This window comes from Oryza sativa, chromosome 12 (genome assembly GCF_034140825.1).
Source record: "Oryza sativa Japonica Group chromosome 12, ASM3414082v1".
Lineage (NCBI taxonomy): Eukaryota > Viridiplantae > Streptophyta > Magnoliopsida > Poales > Poaceae > Oryza > Oryza sativa.
In genome coordinates, this window is record NC_089046.1 from 347,262 (window position 1) to 366,019 (window position 18,758).

Here is an 18,758-nt window from a genome sequence, read left to right on the forward strand (position 1 = left end):
TCAGCAGAGAAGACAAGGGGGATATCGAGGAGGAGCTAGATGAAGCTAGACAAGATAAGAATGGCGTGCACAGTGTGGACTGTGGAGATGCGGTGTCGATATCCTACACAAAAAAGTCATTTGGAGGCGTGTGGAGGCCTCACGCCCGCTCTGGACCAGATTGCCCTATTTCTCTCCACCACAATTATCATCTTCTTTTTTTTTCCACCTTTTTACATACTTATCTGTCTTCGTCAGTATTCATGTGTTGCACAGAGCCACATATACACGGTACCCTCTTCCTTGCATTGCAACCATATGTTTACTTGGCTCCTATAGTGACAAAACCATCTTTTCTCCTTTTAACAGCGCATTTGTCTCTTGACAAAATTGATTCATCGAGACTCCTGCTTTGCTCGTATTCTTTTTCTATATAGTATATACTTCTAGAACGAGCTAACGTTTTCATTTTAAAGAAAAAAAGAAAACGGACAAAAGTTCTGCTGGGCTTCGTTGGAAGCGAGTTCGTTAGTGGGCCTAGGCCCAAATACAAAATCCAATCCAATTCCATCCATTCTCTGGGAATCGCCGTCGCCGTCGCCTTCGCCTTCGCCTTCGTCGAGCAGAGAGGGAGGCAAGCCATGGCCGCCGCCGCCGGGGATGGGGACGAGCACCTCCTCTCCCTCTTCGCCTCCGCCCTCTCCCACCGCAGGTAACCACACACCCTTCTTCCTCTACGATCCACCAACTTGGATTTCAGTCTTCTACAACCGCTCCATTCTGATTCTCCTCGCGCTGCTCAGGTTTGGGGACCAGGAGCTCCGCCTACTCGACGCCGCGCTTTCCGCCGGCGCCGACGTCCCCTCGCTGCTCCACACTCGCTCATCCGCCCGCTGTCTGCTGCGCAAGGCCGCCGCCCAGGCATTCTCCTCCGTCCCCGATTTGGGTACCACCCTCTCCACGGCCGACTTCTTCGCGCGCGCCTTCGCCCTCGCCGGAGATGTCGAGGTCCTCACTCACCGATGACTTGCCTCAGCGCCTGTGGCCAGGATTGTGGGGCCATTAATCATGTGCACATATCCACTAGTTTTGTTTGCTCTTCATTCTACACCTAACTGGGTTTCGATTGCGATGCACATCGGGTGCTCCAGTTCTGTATGTTCAATCCAATTCGCATCATATGTCGATGCCCTTATAATTATTCATTCTCCTCGTGCAAATACACATTCTGCACATGCTACCGTACCGTACTAAACTAGCGGTGTTGCAACTTTTTTTTTTCTGCCACTACTTCACTAATTCTGCTAATTTCTGTCATTCACTAGAGTTGCCTTGCTATGAGATATGAAGCTCTGCTCCTGAGACAAGCCGAATACTCCGATGACCTTCATTTGCAAGTATCCAATGAAGAATGGCTAACTTTTGCAAAGGACTCTCTTGATAATGGTTTTTACACCATTGCTTCCAAGGTACTTTCCTTTCAGTTCTGCTGTACCTCCACTTAATTCTTTTATTAGTCAGCATTGAAACAGAACTGATGACACCTCCTAGCTAATACTAATTCTATGTTGCCTTGGGTCACATGTTACTTTTGTACCAGAATTTAGACTAATGACCTTTTCAAGTGGAAAGGCATCGCCATTTGGAAATATGTTCTGAACAATGTGATGGATGATGTTTGATAACTGCCTGCTGTTCATACTGGTAGTATTGTCTGAACAAACATAGCACAAATAAACATAGATCACTATGTAGAACAACACTCTCACGCTGGAGGGCATTGTTTTGTCTGCCTCCTTTAGCAGTTATGATTAGGTCATAACCATGCCAATGTGTCAATCTAATCATCTGTCTGTAATTCATTTTGTTGAATGACTGCATCATAGTGCTTCAACATTATTTATGTGCAAACCACTGATTCTAGGGTTTAAAACCATGTGGCCATGTTTCTTTCTACTTATATATGTATTTACCTTTTAGGCTTTTGCAAATGCTCTTGTGCGTATTGATCCCAACCACCCAGAATACTTGGACTCAACCAATTCTATTCTGAAGAAAGATAAGATCAATGATATAAGTGGACTCCAAAACTTGGCCAAGTCATTATCCGCACTGCGTTCTGGTGAGTTTTGTGATACCATAAAATGATGTAAATTACATGCTGCGTTGACTGGTTAAAAGAACACTTTAGATGCTACTCTTGTGCTCTAACTGCCTCCTTTATTGTCTCTCTGGGGACTTCTGTAAGACCTTGCTATGTTCTTACGTTAAGTGATGGAATCGGCATAAAAACTCAAACTACATCTCGGGAAACTGCAGTCTTACTTTAAATTGACTATTAAACAAGATGTTTAGAGTAGATAAGTGTATTTCAATGGAAAATCATGATCTTTCTATGTAGAAAAAGGATTAGCATAACCTGAGTATAGGCTGTACAACTATGTCTTTATTTTCATTTTAATTGAAGGAACATCTGGGCATCTGGTTAATTATTTTGTTAAACATCATCTATAAGATACTCGAGGTTATTAGGTATGACTATGTTTTTTTTATCATATTGTGTTCATTATTCTGTTGGATTGATGTAGCATTCCCTGAACATAGATCAAGTCAAGGCACTAAATCTTCTATTAGATTTTTCAAAATTCGGTGCTTATTTCCTTTTGTTTCAAATAAATTTCCAATACAGCTACTTGTACTATGACAGTTCAGGCACAATCAGCTGAATACATGAAAAGGAAAGCTTCAGGGGTTGATGAAAAGTGTAATTTGCACTTGAAAAAAACAAAGCTACCTGGAAGTTCAATGTTTAGGCTAGGTATCAAAACAAGGAACATACAGAAACTACGTTGCAGCCGGGAGAGTAATCTGTAAGATGTTTGAAGCAATATCGGTGTGACATCTTCCAATAGGCTGATAAGAGTGGTATGATCTTTCACACAATCTGTTGTTGATGTAACAAAAGGTGAATCTCATGCCTTGGGGTTTACTCATTTGTTTACTGAGAACTTCTCAGTTTATTATTTTGGTAACTAGTGGAACATCTGCAGCTGCACATATGTCCAGTATAGATTTTATCAATCTCTTACGGTTTCTTTGCTGACTACCTCTTTGTTAGCTCAACATATTTCCATCCTGCTATCCACTCATTTTCTTCCTTAAATACATCCATACTGCCGTATGTACACGTCTCCTTATCAGATTGCTATGATTAATGTTCTTTGATCGGAACAGAATAGGACCACTTTGAACTTCCTCTTTGTAAGATAGCAATGTAGGTTATGTAGAATTTATATGTGAGGGTTGTGTTGGTACATGGCAGCATGTGCACTTTTGACTCGTTCTCATTTTCTTTGGTAAGTATCATCGTGCATGTGTTGTACCATGTAAAACTCTTACCATTTGTCACTTTCAAGGAGTACTTTCAATTAGTTTCATTAGTATTATCTGTATGACCAAGCCAGGCCCAACTTCTCACTCCTTTAAAATAACACTACAACATCTTCTCTTTCTTGCTTACTTTCAGAGCACTGGTGGAAATGAGAGCACTGAGTAGAATAGCACACCTCACTTCAGCACAGAAGTTTAACTATACATTTATCATATTGAAACAGGATACTTGTATCTGCTCATATAGTTACATTGCATCACATTATTGCGTAGGAATTCATGTTGTTTATTCACTTGGAATGATTGTCGATCCCATTATTAATTACATATCATTCTGATATACCACTGCGCATTTTGGTCTGTCCAATGTGGCTATGTACATTAATACTTAATATGCTTCAACGTAATGAGTTTGCTTCTGTTTTTTCATTCAATTAGGTGAACATTTTCGTGCAATGGGAATTTTGATCCTGATGTCGTGGATGGGTATTTGGGATCCTGAGACAATGAGGGTATCACTTGCCTCTTCTACTGCTGTTTCACTGGGAACGTAAGCTGCTTTTTTAAATACTCCTGAATATTATGACTTGTGATGTACTAAACAATATGCTATATTTTTGCTATGCTTACGCATCTGTATTAGGATCATAAGGATTAAAATCCAGTGCTGAAGTATTTTATTTACCTTTTGAGATGATATAGTGAAGAACTTCATGTTGTTCATTCGTGGACAGGTTTATTATGCACGGCACCAAATGATAGCATAAGACATGCAATTAGCTCAGGTATTTTTTTTAGGGAAACAATTAGCTAAGTTTCATTGAAGAATCATGTCATTTATATTTAGTAGTAAAATAGTAAGGAAAAATATTGAGAAATAAGCATGTTTAGCTTGGAAAGTCAGGTACTTGACATGTGGCAGTTGGCAGTGACATAGATGGATAGACCAAAATCTGAATACTGAAGCTGATCCTAGAGCACATGCGGATGTATGACTAGATCTTAACTACTGTTCAGAGAACATGAAGCTAATATAATTAGTGGTCCAGATGATAGTGTCTTGGATCCCTATCCAATAGCAAGTGTCTTCATAGGAACAAGTCATCGTGTTGAGGAAAGAACATGTCTGTTGCATATGCTCTCGCTAGGAATTGAGGAAAAAGGAAAATACTGATGTTAGTAAAAGTTTGCAAAATAAGGTGGGTTGGTGCATAGGCACAAGATATAAACGAGAGCCTAGCCTGTCATGTGGGTGATCACCCAGTTAGCCTAGTGAACTTGCATGTGAGGGGTACGTTTATTTTGACCTTGGAAAAGGGAAGAGTTGGCAACGGGTTTATACTTTCCTTGACTTGCTTAGTGGTAAAACACTGTCGGCAACTTAGGGTGTCGGCGCCGCCTTCTCTGATTGTGATGACCATTCATATTTATGCTTGAAATTCTTGGTGAACTTAGGGTGTGTTTAGTTCACAAAAAAGAAAATTTTTAGTGTTACATCGGATGTTTGACCAGATGTTAGAAGGGGTTTTTGGACATGAATGAAAAAAACTAATTTCATAACTCGCCTGGAAACCGCAAGACGAATCTTTTGAGCCTAATTAAGTTGTCATTAGCACATGTGGGTTACTGCAACACTTATGTCTAATCATGGACTAATTAGGCTCAAAAGATTCGTCTCGCGATTTCCATCTAAACTGTGCAATTAGTTTTTATTTTTATCTATATTTAATGCTTCATGCATATGTCCAAAGATTCAATGTGATGTTTTTGAGAAAAATATTTTGGGAACTAAACCAGGCCTGAGTTTTGGCAACAATGGCATGTGCAAGCACGCATACGGCTGTAAGAACACTGATCCATTGTACTCTATTTCAAAGGGTTTTGCAGCAAATGAGGGCAGAGTCCTCGTTCCGCTAATGTAGTCTACACAAGCTAGACAAAATCAACGCAAGAGGTAGAATTTTGTGTCTTTTGTGTGTCGACTGATCGAACAATGTTATTTTTGTTTGCTAGCATCGCTCCAACATGATTTTGTTCTGTCATCCACATTGGAAACAAAATCTGGGAAAAATAACAATATAAGGGATTAAGGGATGTCGTTGTGGACTCTGCATCTATCATAATTAAGCTGCGAAATGCATTGCATGGGAGCATGGGTGTTTGTAGTACATGTCACTCACCACCTGACTCAGACTGAAACCACAACCACCGGAGGTCCCATTCGCATTTACACAGGCATGACGTATACTTTGTCTCTAGCCACAACCTGCTGTATGCATGAATAATGCTTATCTTAAGACATCCTCGGTTTGATGGATGTTGTAAATTGCTATGCTCGACAAAGTCCTAATCTCGTCGTTGTTGGATAGCCTCTTCCGGCGTTTATACGTGTCATCTGGTCTCCTGCTGTTGGCTACTAACATGCACGTATGGGATAAACAAATAGACAAACAGGAGTACTGGAATACTACCTGTCGTTTTCTCATGTTTTAATTAATCTATATCCTTGATTTACGATTTTCCTTTTATATATATAGCTACTTTCTCCGTTTCATAATATAAGTCATTCTAGTATTTTCCACATTTATATTGATGCTAATGAATCTAAATAGATATATATGTCTATATTCATTAGCATCAATATGAATATGAAAAATGCTAGAATGACTTATTGTGAAACGGAGGGAGTGCTATGTTATGATCGACATATATAAAAAGAGAACGATGACTGGGAGAGGTGATGAGATCTGGTGAGGTGTCCAAAGTTGCTAATGTCCAATTGCTAGAGCTTAGAAGAAGCTACAATTAATATTTTTGCTGGTACTGTCAGTTGTTTGTTTTACGTGGATTGTGATGAATACTAGTACTGTCTAGCAATTAAACCAGAAGTTAACATGCAAGTGTTGCATCTCAAGGTCAACTCTGAGAACGTGCGCAGGAACTAACATTAACAGTTCAGTAACCAAAGGTCAAACAAACTGCACTAGAGTCCACATTTACTAGTGTGTAGTAGTAGTACGTTTGAACGAACTTGATTACCAGCTGTCGTCGTAGTCGTAGCTAGTTAGGGTCCAACTCATTTTTGTCGATCGCGGGGGAGGAATGTTAACGGTGCATGTGGTTGGTTGATTTGATTAGTGAAACAAAAAAAAAGTGGTTTTCGGTGGTGGTAATTTGAGCTTGCTTTGAACTTTGAAAAGTGATCGATGCCTGCAATTCACACTTCAGAAAAGAATGAAGGCTTAGCTCGTATGTAGACTTTTGATGGCTTAATCTTATTTGCTGCCAAGTAGAGACAAAACAAGTCAGAGAACCCATTACTGTACATATTTATACATGAGTAATCAATGATATGGGTGGATGTGATCCATGCCTCCAGCAGGACATCATGATTAACATGTTATGAGGGATCACTATACTTAATACTCCTCATATGCTTAGTTGTTTAGTAGTGTTAATTATGTTTGTCGTGACTCAGCTTAGTTGTTGCTGTTGTTGAGCTATAAAAGGAGAAGCTCTGCTCCCGTGCACCCTCCCCCCTGAAGCCTGCTCCTCTGCATCAACTGTTTGCTGCCCAGTACAGTAGAGGCCTGCACTTGCAAGTTGCAACTGCAAGCAATGGCGGGAAGCGGGAGCGGGACACCGTGCGCGTCGTGCAAGCTGCTGCGGCGGCGGTGCACGTCGGAGTGCGTGTTCGCGCCCTACTTCCCGGCGGAGGAGGCGCAGCGGTTCGCCATGGTGCACCGGGTGTTCGGCGCCAGCAACGTCAGCAAGATGCTGCTCGATGTGCCGCCGCCGCAGAGGCCCGACGCCGTCAGCAGCCTCGTCTACGAGGCCAACGCCCGTATGAGGGACCCCGTCTACGGCTGCGTCGCCGCCATCTCCTTCCTCCAGAACCAAGTCTCCCAGCTCCAGATGCAGCTCGCCCTCGCCCACGCCGAGACCGCCGCCCTGCAACTCCAGCTGCAGCAGCAGCACCAAGATCAAGATGACCACCACCACCAGCAGTGCATCCTGGAGAATGCTGCTGCTCATCACCAGCTGATGCTGCAGGAGGCATTCCTCAAGAAAGAGTCCATGTGGACATAATTGTAGTAGATGCTTTCTAGTAAATCTTTATGCTTCGATTGATATGATTTGATGTTGCACAAAGATTTATAGTAAATCTTTGTGCTTGTTGTCTTCTCTTACGTAATTTCCGGAAAGAATGAAAATGAAGAACAACAATTCGGTCTCATTAGCCTACCTCATATCCCCATTTCTGTTCAAATGCTGTATTAGCAAGACAGAAACTGATTGGCTTTCTGAAACACCTGTTGGCTTCATGAACCATCAATTCAGCTCCCATGCATGCACAAGTTTCAGACAAGCCTTTTGCTTTCGGAGATATGGTTGTTTGCTTGGTAAGGGTCAGTGATGTGGGACACATTAATTTGTCTTCACATGGTCTCTAGTTCTAGTACAGTAGGATCCAGATAGTATGTACACGAACTAATTAAGCACCTCAAACCACCCCAAACTCAATTAAGTAGCAGGAGAGCTAATGATATTAGAAGTCCTGATCTCACCTACTAGATTCCTAAGTTCTCTACACGGGACATGTGTCCTTTCTGTGCTAGGTCTATATCATACCTGGACTTCACTAATACTCCAAATCCAATATCATACCTGGAGTACTAATTTGTCAAATCCAATGTTGTAAAATACCTACGCATCAGAATATGAGTTGGTTGATCGATCCTACAAAACAAGAGTTGAGTGCCCGTGTCATCAAAGGGACCAACACAGACAAACCAAAGGTTGTCTCTTTCTTGAGAAAGGAATAATTTCCAGCTATGCTTAATTTGGTTGTTTTTTTTAGTAATGATATATTAAGATGGAGTCCTTTTAACAGCTTGTTTTTATAAACTTGATCATGATTATCTTGGTTATGACATTATCAAGGTGCTAAAGTCCCAATCTAGGACAAACAAAGGATTCGCTTGTTACCCCCCACCCACATTAATTTCTGCACATATGAACATATATTGTATCTTGCACATACATTATCTCCATTTTTTTTTATCAAATACTGTATTAGCAAGACAGAAACTTATTGGCTTCCCGAAGCACCCGTTGGCTTCATGAACCATTCATTCAGCTCCCATGCATGCACGACACGACAAGTTTCAGACATGCCTTTTGCTTTCAGAGATATGGTTGTTTGCTTGGTAAGTTTCAGTGTTGTGGGACACATGGTCTCTACTACAGTAGGATCCAGATAGTGTGTACACGAATTAAGCATCTCAAACCACCCCAAACTCAATTAAGTGCAGGAGAGCTAATGATATTGGAAGTCTCAGATCTCAACTACTACTAGATTCCTAAGTTCTCTACACAGGACATGTGTCCTTTCTGAGCTAGGTATATGGAGTACCATATATTGGACAGTGGCATGTCCTTAATTACATGAACTTCACTAATACTAATTTGCCAGGTTCAATGTTGTTAAATACCTATGCATCACAGAATATGAGTTGGACGATCTTATAAAACAAGAGTCGGGTGCCTCATGTCATCAAGGAACCAACACAGTCAAACCAAAGGTTGTCTCTTTCTTCTAAAAGAATAATTCCCAGCTAGTGCTTAATTTGCTGGTTTTGTTAGTAATGATATCATTCCTTGGTTTTATATTATAAAATATTTTGACTCTTTTTATAAGTCAAACTCCTATAAGATTAATCAATCTTATAGAAAAATGTAGTCACTCTTACCGGATCAAATTAGTTCTATTAATCTAACATTTGAATACATTTTAATAGTATGTTTGTTTGGTGTAAAAATATTGTTATATTTTTCTATAAATTTAATCAAACTTAAAAAATTATATAAAAATAAAAATATCTTGTAATATGAAACAAAGGGAGTAAGTTGAAGTCCTTTTACCAAGGACTTGCTCATGATATGATTGGCTTGATTATGACATTATCAAGGTGCTCTAATATCAACCCATGACAACACAAAGGATTCGCTTGTAACCCTCACATTTCTGCACATATGAACACTGTATCTTGCACATACATATGTGTGCATTCAAACTTTTAAGGATCTTAGACATAAGTATATACGCAAATACTAAAATCGTTGTGTTTTAAATCATTACGCAAATCTCGTGAATCGTTGTGTTTTGAATAGTTTATATAAATACTTAGGAGAAAAATATGATGGTGAAAGATGCATTTTAGAGAGCTAGCAATGTTTAATACTCCTTACGTCCCAAAATATAAGTAGTTTTGGATCTCGATACGGTCTCCGAGATACTACTTTGACAAACAATATCTACGAAAGTATAATGTTTTAAATAAAAGAGTTGCATATTATGATAGTTCGTTTAATGATAAATATATATAGTAGATCAAATTTGCATGATTAATCTTTCTAAATTTTTTGCTATTAATAGTTAAAATTTAAAAGTTTAACTTGGCACTATTTTAAAAATACTTATATTTTAGAACGGATGAAGTGTATATAAGGAGTACTCTAATAGTTTAGGGGTGATTTGCTCTGAGTATGACCGGCCAACCAACTGTTCCCCTTTGTCTTTTTACCAACATCAATCATTGATCAGCCCATAAATATTTGATCTGACATTTTATTAGAGCTGGTACAATAGCAGACTATTAGCCAGCTATAAACATAGTATTTTAATGAGATAAAAAATAAGAGAGAAGAGCAGTGGGCTATCTGTAGCCAGCTCCAGCGCGGATTTAAAGACGCAATGTGTGTATGACAGGTGGGACTATATATTAGTAAGCAACTATTGTATGAATTGACTTTTAGATTGGTTATCGATAAATTGGAGCTAGTAGTGGGCTACAGATCATCTTATGCATGCTGTCTTGGTTGACCCAAAAATCAATGGAACAAGACAGTACGAAAGCAAGCATGCACTCACAGATCGACATGGGCCGAGCATTCATGTATAGCTAGCCCAGAAGCTGCATTCTAACTCTTCTTAATTTCAGCCCAGCTGAATTGAGATCTTACTTCTGCCAATTTAATGCAGGTTTGCCTTCATTATAAAAAAAATATTTTACTCCTCCAACTAATCTATATATCATAACAAAAACATATCATACATTAATCCACATCATCTTAAAAAATACTCCCTCCGTTTCAAAATGTTTGACACATTAACTTTTTAGCACATGTTTGACCGTTCGTCTTATTCAAAAAAAATTTGTGAAATATGTAAAACTATATGTGTATATGAAAGTATGTTTAACAATGAATCAAATGATATGAAAAGAATAAATAATTACTTAAATTTTTTGAATAAGACGAATGGTCAAACACATACTAAAAGGTCAACGGTGTCAAACATTTTGAAACGGAGGGAGTAGTAGTCTTTGCATTCTTCTTATGTATTGATCTCAACCCATATATTATATGTATTTATAACCTACTTAGTATTGTTATTGCTACATAAATCTTACTATACATTGAACCATGTCACCTGGAAAAGTATAATAGCCATTGGATTATTTTCATACTTGATACATAACCATTCAAAAGGATCCCTTCTTATGTTTTGATCCCAATCATTCGTTCGTACTACTACTGTACATGTAATGTTATGTCTTCAGACTGAAGATTTGGAAGGCATGCAATCAATCTACGTACGTACGTACGGCCATTATATTATACCTGGTCTTTCCTTTCTAGTTTGGCCCATCTGGAAAGCTAGCCCAGGAAGGATCGATCGATTAATTGTCATCAGTGTTTTTGTCCTTAATTAATAAATTAAAAAAAAGAAGGAAAGAAAAAGAGGATATCATTTTCATTAGAGTAAGTTGTGTGTAAACAGTGTCAGACAAGGGGGGGGGGGGGGGTTTGGTGAGTTAGTTAGTTGACGCCTTGACGGAGAAAAGAAGGGGCCAAATGAGATCGACAGCATGGCCCCTCGGAGGTATATAGGTTAGGTGAATGCAGATGCAGCCATGCAGGCAGAGGCAGGTGTAGGCCCTCTCTAATTTGTGGTCATCTTTATTTTCAAGAGACTCTTGTTGATCTACCGTACCAATCAACAGCTAGCTAAGCAGAGTGCGTGATTGTGATTACAGTGTTGTACTCTTGTGCGCACAAGGCCGGTTAATTTAATTTGTTGGTTTAACTAATTAACTGTCAACAGATTGATCGATCGATGATGTTGCCCGATCGTCCAGCCGATAGATAAATCCTAACAGCCAATAATATAGTATATAACTGGACCACTTTGATATCACGGTTGCAGCAGATTTTGATATCTCGTCCATTGTCTGAGGAATTTATTAACCATGGATTTTGCCCTGAAGCTCCGCCCCTGATTATCATGACTAGCTAGTTCATGCGTTCATTCAGGCTTTATATAATCATGCATAGCATGGACTGGGGAATCATATATATGTACATGGATCGATCGAGTAGGATGCAGAGGTCGTCAAAAGAGTGGGACAGACCGAGAAAATAGACAGTGCTCTGTCGGCAATTAAACTAGCTATAACAATCTTTATTAATTTCATATGATCTGTAGGTTACTCACTTTAGGTAGCTAATGGTTCAAAATCAATCAATCAAAGCTTCATTACTATTATTTGTTAGTAGCTAGCATCATATATTTAATAATACAAAGTCGTTTGCAACTAATGCATGCGTGCCTTCGCAGCTAGCACAGATCGAAAGGAATATATACCACTCCTTACATGACAAGAACACAGCGACCTGCAGACATTCCAAGTTGAAACGCCCTCTAATTGGACTTGTGCATGAAGCAATCCATATTTCATTCGATTCAATTCATGTGGAGCATTAGGTACAATTCATCCCAACTGCTGCTACTGTGCACATCGATCTCAATCTTACTAACCTTCTAAGGCTCACTAGCTCACCAGCTGATGTACCACCAAGCAGTAATAATTGTACCATTCTCCACACTTGCAGATATGTTCATCATTTTTTGCTCAAAGCATGCAGCTGGTGTACACGATCATATACCTGTCAGAGACAGGTTTTTTTATATATATAAAGAAAACGGCAACATTGCTATCCGATTAGCACCATGGATGACCGTACTGTACATGCATATATCTTTTCTAAGTTTTTCAGCAGGCAAGCATTCCTATTAGACCCCACACTACTTATATATTGGGACAGGATACCAAACAAATTAAAGCAAATCTCACCACAGAATTTTTCACCTAACCCTTTATATTTTTGGTCTTTGGAGGCGCACTCATTTCATGCTATGTGGAAAGAAGAGATATGCAAAAGGAGTCTACTAACACTGAGTAGCAGGGACATTAATTAATTTGAATATCCACCGCCAAACCAAATTGATGCTGGATTAATGTTTTGATTTATCATGTGCCGTTTACCTCTAGGCACCTGCATGCATGGTATTAAACAAAAATTAATATGTCTTATATATCCACTCCATTATTGATCCCCGGCCGTACTTTTGCCAGAAAAGAAAGATTGGAAGGCGAATAAAAGACGGTGTGGACCATTATTAATTGTCCATTTCTAAGTAAATCCAAGCGCATGCTGGCTGGTGGACTATATATTTCACTCATCTTCTGCTATACATTTGCGATCAAAATTCACAACTTTATTATTCAGAAACCAGTCTTATAGAGAGAAAGACAGACCGACATGCATCAGTTGTAGTTGTTCAGAAAGATCAGGGGCGCCGTTGCATGCACATCGACGCTGGGACCAAAAAAAATATACAACATCATCGCTGACTCAGATGTTCTGAAAGTAGCTAAGAATGTACACATGTAAAATAAGTATGATCATTTCTTTGCTTAGTGGACAAAGATTACCTTAATTATATATATATCTCGTTAATGCATGCATGTTTGATAAGGAAAAGATTTCTTTGCTGAATGCTCACCATCAACTTTTCGTGGCCTAAGTTGCATGTGAATCTCATCATTTTTACAATTGATACACGGAATAATCTTTTTGGTACATGTTTGGTGCGATACTGTGGTGGACTTGTAGATAGAGAGGTGTGTCGGTCACCAGAAACCAGCACTCTAGCTACCACGAATCACCTTTTAATTTTCCCTGTTTGCTTTTCGTTAGCCAAACGAGGCACAGTATGAACATGATAATTAAGCAGCAAGGGAGGATCTACTGTAGATGATTTCGCAAATTCAGGGCACAGTACATGTAGCAGAGGGACCAACATTCACATGCAGAGCCATTTCAGTTTCAGTACTATCTAAAAAGGCTAACCTGCTCTCATGCTTTGCCATGAATAATGATGGAGTTGTTGCATGTGCTGAGATGATGAATGTTTCAGATGAATATATAAGTTTCACCACCACATTCCAAACAAACACACAACCATTCCAATTCTATTCTAACCCATTTATAAGCTCCTTCATTGGAGGTTAGCCCAAGGGTCAGTGTTGCTTGAGAGGTACTCACCCTGTGCAGGTGCCAGTGGACTCAGGCCATTTAGCTAGCTAGCCAAAGCCAATTGCCATGTGGAGTGCTCTCTTCTCCCATCTGAGAGAGGTTCACAAGAGAAGCGGAGTTAAGGAGGAGAAGTTGATAATGAAGTCGCCACCAGCAGCAGGTGAGGCCGGCTGCCACAAGCCACAGGCGACTGCCACCAACAAGATGACGGTGCTGCAGTCCCCGCTGGGGCTCAGGACCATCCTCACCTCCCTCGTCGCCTTCTTCATCGTCGTCAGCTCCGTCTCCCTCCTCTTCGACCGCGGCCAGGATGCTCAGGCGCAACTCGCCGTCGAGCAGCATCAGCACCAAGAAGTTCTGCTCAAGCAGAAGCCGGCATCAGCAGCAGTGGGCGAGCAGAAATCAGTGGTAGTAGATCAGTCGTCGTTGAGGAGCCAGGAGGCGCAGGTGCAGTGGACATCTGAGCTGCAGGACGTGGCCACGGACAGCGGCGACGGCGGCTTCGACGGCGAGGAGGACTGCAACTGGTCGTTGGGACGGTGGGTGTACGACAACGCGTCGCGGCCACTCTACTCCGGCTTGAAGTGCTCCTTCATCTTCGACGAGGTGGCCTGCGACAAGTATGGAAGGAATGACACCAAGTACCAGCACTGGAGATGGCAGCCTCACGGTTGCAACCTTCCAAGGTATCAACACAACTCATCTCCATTCTAATCCACATCAATTTTGACACTACGTACACTCACTACTGCTGCAAGGATCTGAAACTGCACTACTACTTAGTACTACACTCCGTTCGTACTAGCTGTCTCAGTGTTTCTTACCAAACTTCCAACTTGACCTACTCATGGTAACAAAAACGTTTTTAGTTTTGTGAAAGCAGGGGAAAATGTTCTCTCCTAGTCCTGCAGGAAAAAAAAATCAACTTTATTTTTTTTTTCAGATTGCTCTTGTAACCCAGAGTCCTAGGTGCCAACTGGAAAACATACAGAGAAAAATTGGTTGGTTTTGAGTTCTTTAAACAACGGTTAGTTTTGGGGAATAAATTATTGGACAGCAAAAGATCGGTTGTTTTTTTAGATAACCAAAGATACAGTTTGTGAAAGATCAGTTATGAGAGAACCAATCGCCAATGCTTACTTGATAAAGAACTTCAGAAGTTCTTTTTTTTTTCTTCTGATATGGTGTCGCACTCATAAGAATGGACCTTTTAAATTCCTATATAATGGTCAAATCCATTGGAAGTTTTGAGGAAATATAACATGAAGTCCAAGCTCTTGATAATTTCCTTTGTGTCATCCTCTCTTCAAATTCCTGTACTGTTATGAAGCATCCAAAAAACACAATTGAGTAATTCCTATATTTTTCATATTCCTTATGATTACATTGACACGTCACTTCAATTTCTGTGCTTTTCTTATTCTTGTGTTTTCCTGTGTTTCTCAATTCCTTTGATCCAAAGAGTCAGTTAATATGTTCCTCCCATAATTAATACCCAATTAAAATAGTACAAGGTACCTAGTGGAAAGAAAAAAAAAACGTCATTTATAATGTGTCCAGATTGCTAAATTTATAATATGGTTGCTTCTGTAATCCAATGGCCAACTAGAAAACGTACAGACAAACTATTGATTACTTTTGAGTTATTCTTAAAAAAATTGTTAGTTCTCAGGACTAAACTATTAACAGTGAAAGATCCGTTATGAAACACAAACCAATCACTATTCACTAATGCTTACTATGGATTAATTGTTTTTTTTTCTGATATATGGTGTCGCAATCTTTACCCTGTCAAAACAGATTCAATGCCACAAAGTTTCTTGAAAAGCTTAGGAACAAGAGACTGGTTTTTGTGGGCGATTCAGTAAACAGAAATCAATGGGTGTCGATGGTGTGCATGGTGGAGCACTTCATCCCTGATGGCCGCAAGATGCGCGTTTACAACGGCTCCCTTATCTCCTTCAAAGCATTTGTATGTCTCACTAATCTCTTCATCCCAACATGCTTCTGAATTCAGAAATCAGAAACAGTACATTCTCTGATCTGAACATTTCTTCTGTTTGCTCCAGGAGTACAATGCGACGATAGATTTCTACTGGTCACCACTGCTATTGGAATCAAACAGCGACAACCCCATAATTCACAGAGTGGAGTACCGGATCATAAGGGCAGACAGGATTGAGAAACACGCCAATGTCTGGAAGGACGCTGATTTCATCGTCTTCAACTCCTACCTTTGGTGGAGGAAGCAGAGGGATGGTATGATGATGAAAGTCATGTAAGTACTTAATTTTTACTCCTCTTTCTTTCCTGGTCAGAAAAAAAATGTTGCTCTTTTTTCTTATTCCAATGCAACAAAGTGGGGTTTGGAGGCATCAGAAAGTTTTACTACTTTTTCAGTCAAAAAAAGTTTCCTTTTTTTCTCTTTCCAATGCAACAAACTCTGATTTGGAGGTATGATCAGTAAGTCATTATGCAAAAATGTAGGTATGGTTCATTTGAGGACGGGGATGCAAAGTTAGATGAGGTGCAAATGGTTGATGGTTATGAGATAGCTCTCAAGAAACTAACTGAATATCTTGGAGCCAATATCAACAAGAACAAGACTAGAATCTTCTTTGCAGGCTCATCACCTGCCCATTCCTGGTGAGAGAACGTACAACTCTTGCATCATTTCTCAACTGCGAAACATTCTGAAAACCAATAAAATTCATCAGCTCTACTCAAGTTCAAAGCTTGCTTATATTTTTGACACTGAAAATGAAAAAAAAACACAAATATTAGGGAAAGACCTAATATCAAATAATTAGAAGGGATGAGACTTTGAACCCATGCCGGCTAGCTCCAGGCCCACCACCTTGTGGAGCTAGCCGGAAGATCCCTGGGTGTTTCTCATGACACTGAAAATGGCAATTAATCTACACTGAAAATGACAATCATGTGCATTCTGACAAGAAAATTCTGGAACAAAAATGGATGTTTTCCAGGGCTAGCAACTGGGGAGGAGATGACAACAACAAGTGTCTAAACGAAACAGAACCAATTCAGATAGAAGATTATAGGAGTGCAACCACAGACTACGGCATGATGGACAAGGCGAAGGAGATATTTGGAACACTGGAACCAAAGGGCATACATGTTCAGATACTGAACATCACCCAGCTTTCTGAGTACCGCAAGGACGCCCATCCAACGATATTCAGGAGACAGTACGTTCCTCTGACGAAAGAGCAGATTGCAAACCCGAGCATCTACGCAGACTGCACGCATTGGTGCCTCCCTGGAGTTCCTGATGTTTGGAACGAGTTCTTGTATGCATACATTATGCACAAATGATATATGTATAATAATGTAATCTTAATTTGGCCAAATTTCTTCTTTGTTAACTTGTGGGTGTCTAAGTAGGTATAAGTGCACAGTACTTGGCCCCCATCAATTTTTTTTTCTTTTTTGACATTTACATCATTACATTACATGTAAAGAGAAAGGGAAGAACATAAGCGCAGAAATGAAAAGGAAGAAGATAAGTTAATTTGCCTATACTGAGAGTTACTGCTACTTATCGATGGTTGTGCTTGTGCAGCATAAAAATTATTTTTTGTGAGTAAGTACTATACATTGTACATAAAGCAAATGCTGTAAAGATAGGAAATCAATTGCCGAACTGGTCATGTCATGAAGCTCACCAGGGAGCAGATACCAAATTCAGATAGAGAACTTTTCGTGCTTATGTGGATCGTTGGTTCCTCCAATCGATCACCTTTTGCCATATGGGCTGTTTAGTCAGCCCAGCCCAGCGTAGGGCCCATCATCATAGATTGTGAATTAAGTCTAGTTTACGTCCCTCACATTTTCGTCAAGATTAATCAGAAATCTTAAATACCTACTTACAAAACCGGGTTAAATGAGATGAGATGTACCGTGGGCGACGACGAACTTGGGGGCGTGCATCCGGTGTGGGTGTGGCCAGTACGTGCAAGAGGAGAGGACTGGACTGCTGCACCTGCGGACACATCCACATCACGGGCGGGCCGCCGTCGTTTAGGCATAGCACCGCCGCACGCTCAAGTGACCCACGGCGCCGCCCTCGACTTCGCGTCGTGCTTCTCACTGTCGCCCCGCCCGTCCACGTCGTCGTCGTCGTCTCCAACCAGCTATAGCTCATTCTGCACAACGTACGTACGGCAAGATGAAAACCAAACCGTGTTCCCTGCTAATTAAAACTAGCTGCCCTAGTTAATGCCTATATAAGCCCTTGTTTTCTTTCAGGTATTTAAATTTTTAGTTTCAAGTGCCAAATTTGTACTGTGTCATTCATACCTTCGATCTTTCGCTCGCTCTTACTAGTAGGAATCTTTGCAACGATGATATTAATTAATTAATACAATATGAACTTAAAAATAAAGTTCTTGGGTTTAGTAAAGATCGATACTACACATAGTACACGTTTTACACTACTCATGTGATCCAACCTACTAACCCTTATATGATCTGAAATAATTACTACTACTACTATATAGTATAAGTACATAGCCCTTATGAGGGCTAGGGTGAAAAAAAGCTTTTTTTTTCTGTCCTATGCAGTAGTAATATGTTCGTATATTGCAACGGATCTATACGACAAGAAATAGAAATGATTTGTGAGTATGATCGAGTATATATATACTAATATAAAACGGAGAAGTTTTTTTTCCTACATCCATCTAGTAAAATGTACACATGATTTCCCTTGTTTTTCTATAGCCATCAGATCAGATCCTTTTGTCTAACGGCTGAAAACGTCCACAATTGGCTAGTCTAACATTGCTATACGGTGAACTCACCGCAGAAACGCCCACTGCCAGACGCACTTCTCCCACATGCTAATACCATCGCCGTGCCTTCTACTCTATGAAAACATCACCGTCACACCCTGCTTCTCCAACACCGTTGCTCCCTTCATG

General features: G+C 40.1%; 3 protein-coding genes across 22 annotated transcripts; all 3 read left to right on the forward strand.

The window, feature by feature from the left end:
* Positions 1-559: 559 nt before the first annotated feature.
* LOC107275270 (protein DOUBLE-STRAND BREAK FORMATION-like) lies at positions 560-7,606 on the forward strand. 20 transcript variants are annotated; one of them, XM_066306649.1, is made up of 8 exons: positions 560-691; positions 783-987; positions 1,305-1,448; positions 1,960-2,101; positions 2,669-2,944; positions 3,808-3,919; positions 4,104-4,154; positions 6,848-7,606. In XM_066306649.1, the coding sequence occupies exons 1-5, from the start codon at positions 621-623 to the stop codon at positions 2,851-2,853; spliced, it is 747 nt and encodes a 248-aa protein (XP_066162746.1). In that variant the 5' UTR covers positions 560-620; the 3' UTR covers positions 2,854-2,944; positions 3,808-3,919; positions 4,104-4,154; positions 6,848-7,606. The 20 variants fall into 20 exon arrangements, with proteins under 20 accessions (XP_066162746.1, XP_066162748.1, XP_066162750.1 ...); XM_066306651.1 differs by having other exon boundaries at positions 2,687-2,904; XM_066306653.1 differs by having other exon boundaries at positions 2,687-2,904; positions 6,853-7,606.
* LOC4351265 (LOB domain-containing protein 12) lies at positions 6,911-7,606 on the forward strand. The gene has a single exon (XM_066306663.1). It carries the CDS (start codon positions 6,988-6,990, stop codon positions 7,456-7,458), a length of 471 nt encoding a protein of 156 aa, XP_066162760.1. The 5' UTR covers positions 6,911-6,987; the 3' UTR covers positions 7,459-7,606.
* A 5,990-nt stretch (positions 7,607-13,596) lies between these two features.
* On the forward strand, positions 13,597-17,355 carry LOC4351267 (xylan O-acetyltransferase 13-like). The gene is made up of 5 exons (XM_015763148.3): positions 13,597-14,501; positions 15,616-15,787; positions 15,885-16,093; positions 16,303-16,461; positions 16,803-17,355. The coding sequence occupies exons 1-5, from the start codon at positions 13,882-13,884 to the stop codon at positions 17,149-17,151; spliced, it is 1,509 nt and encodes a 502-aa protein (XP_015618634.1). The 5' UTR covers positions 13,597-13,881; the 3' UTR covers positions 17,152-17,355.
* Positions 17,356-18,758: the final 1,403 nt, after the last annotated feature.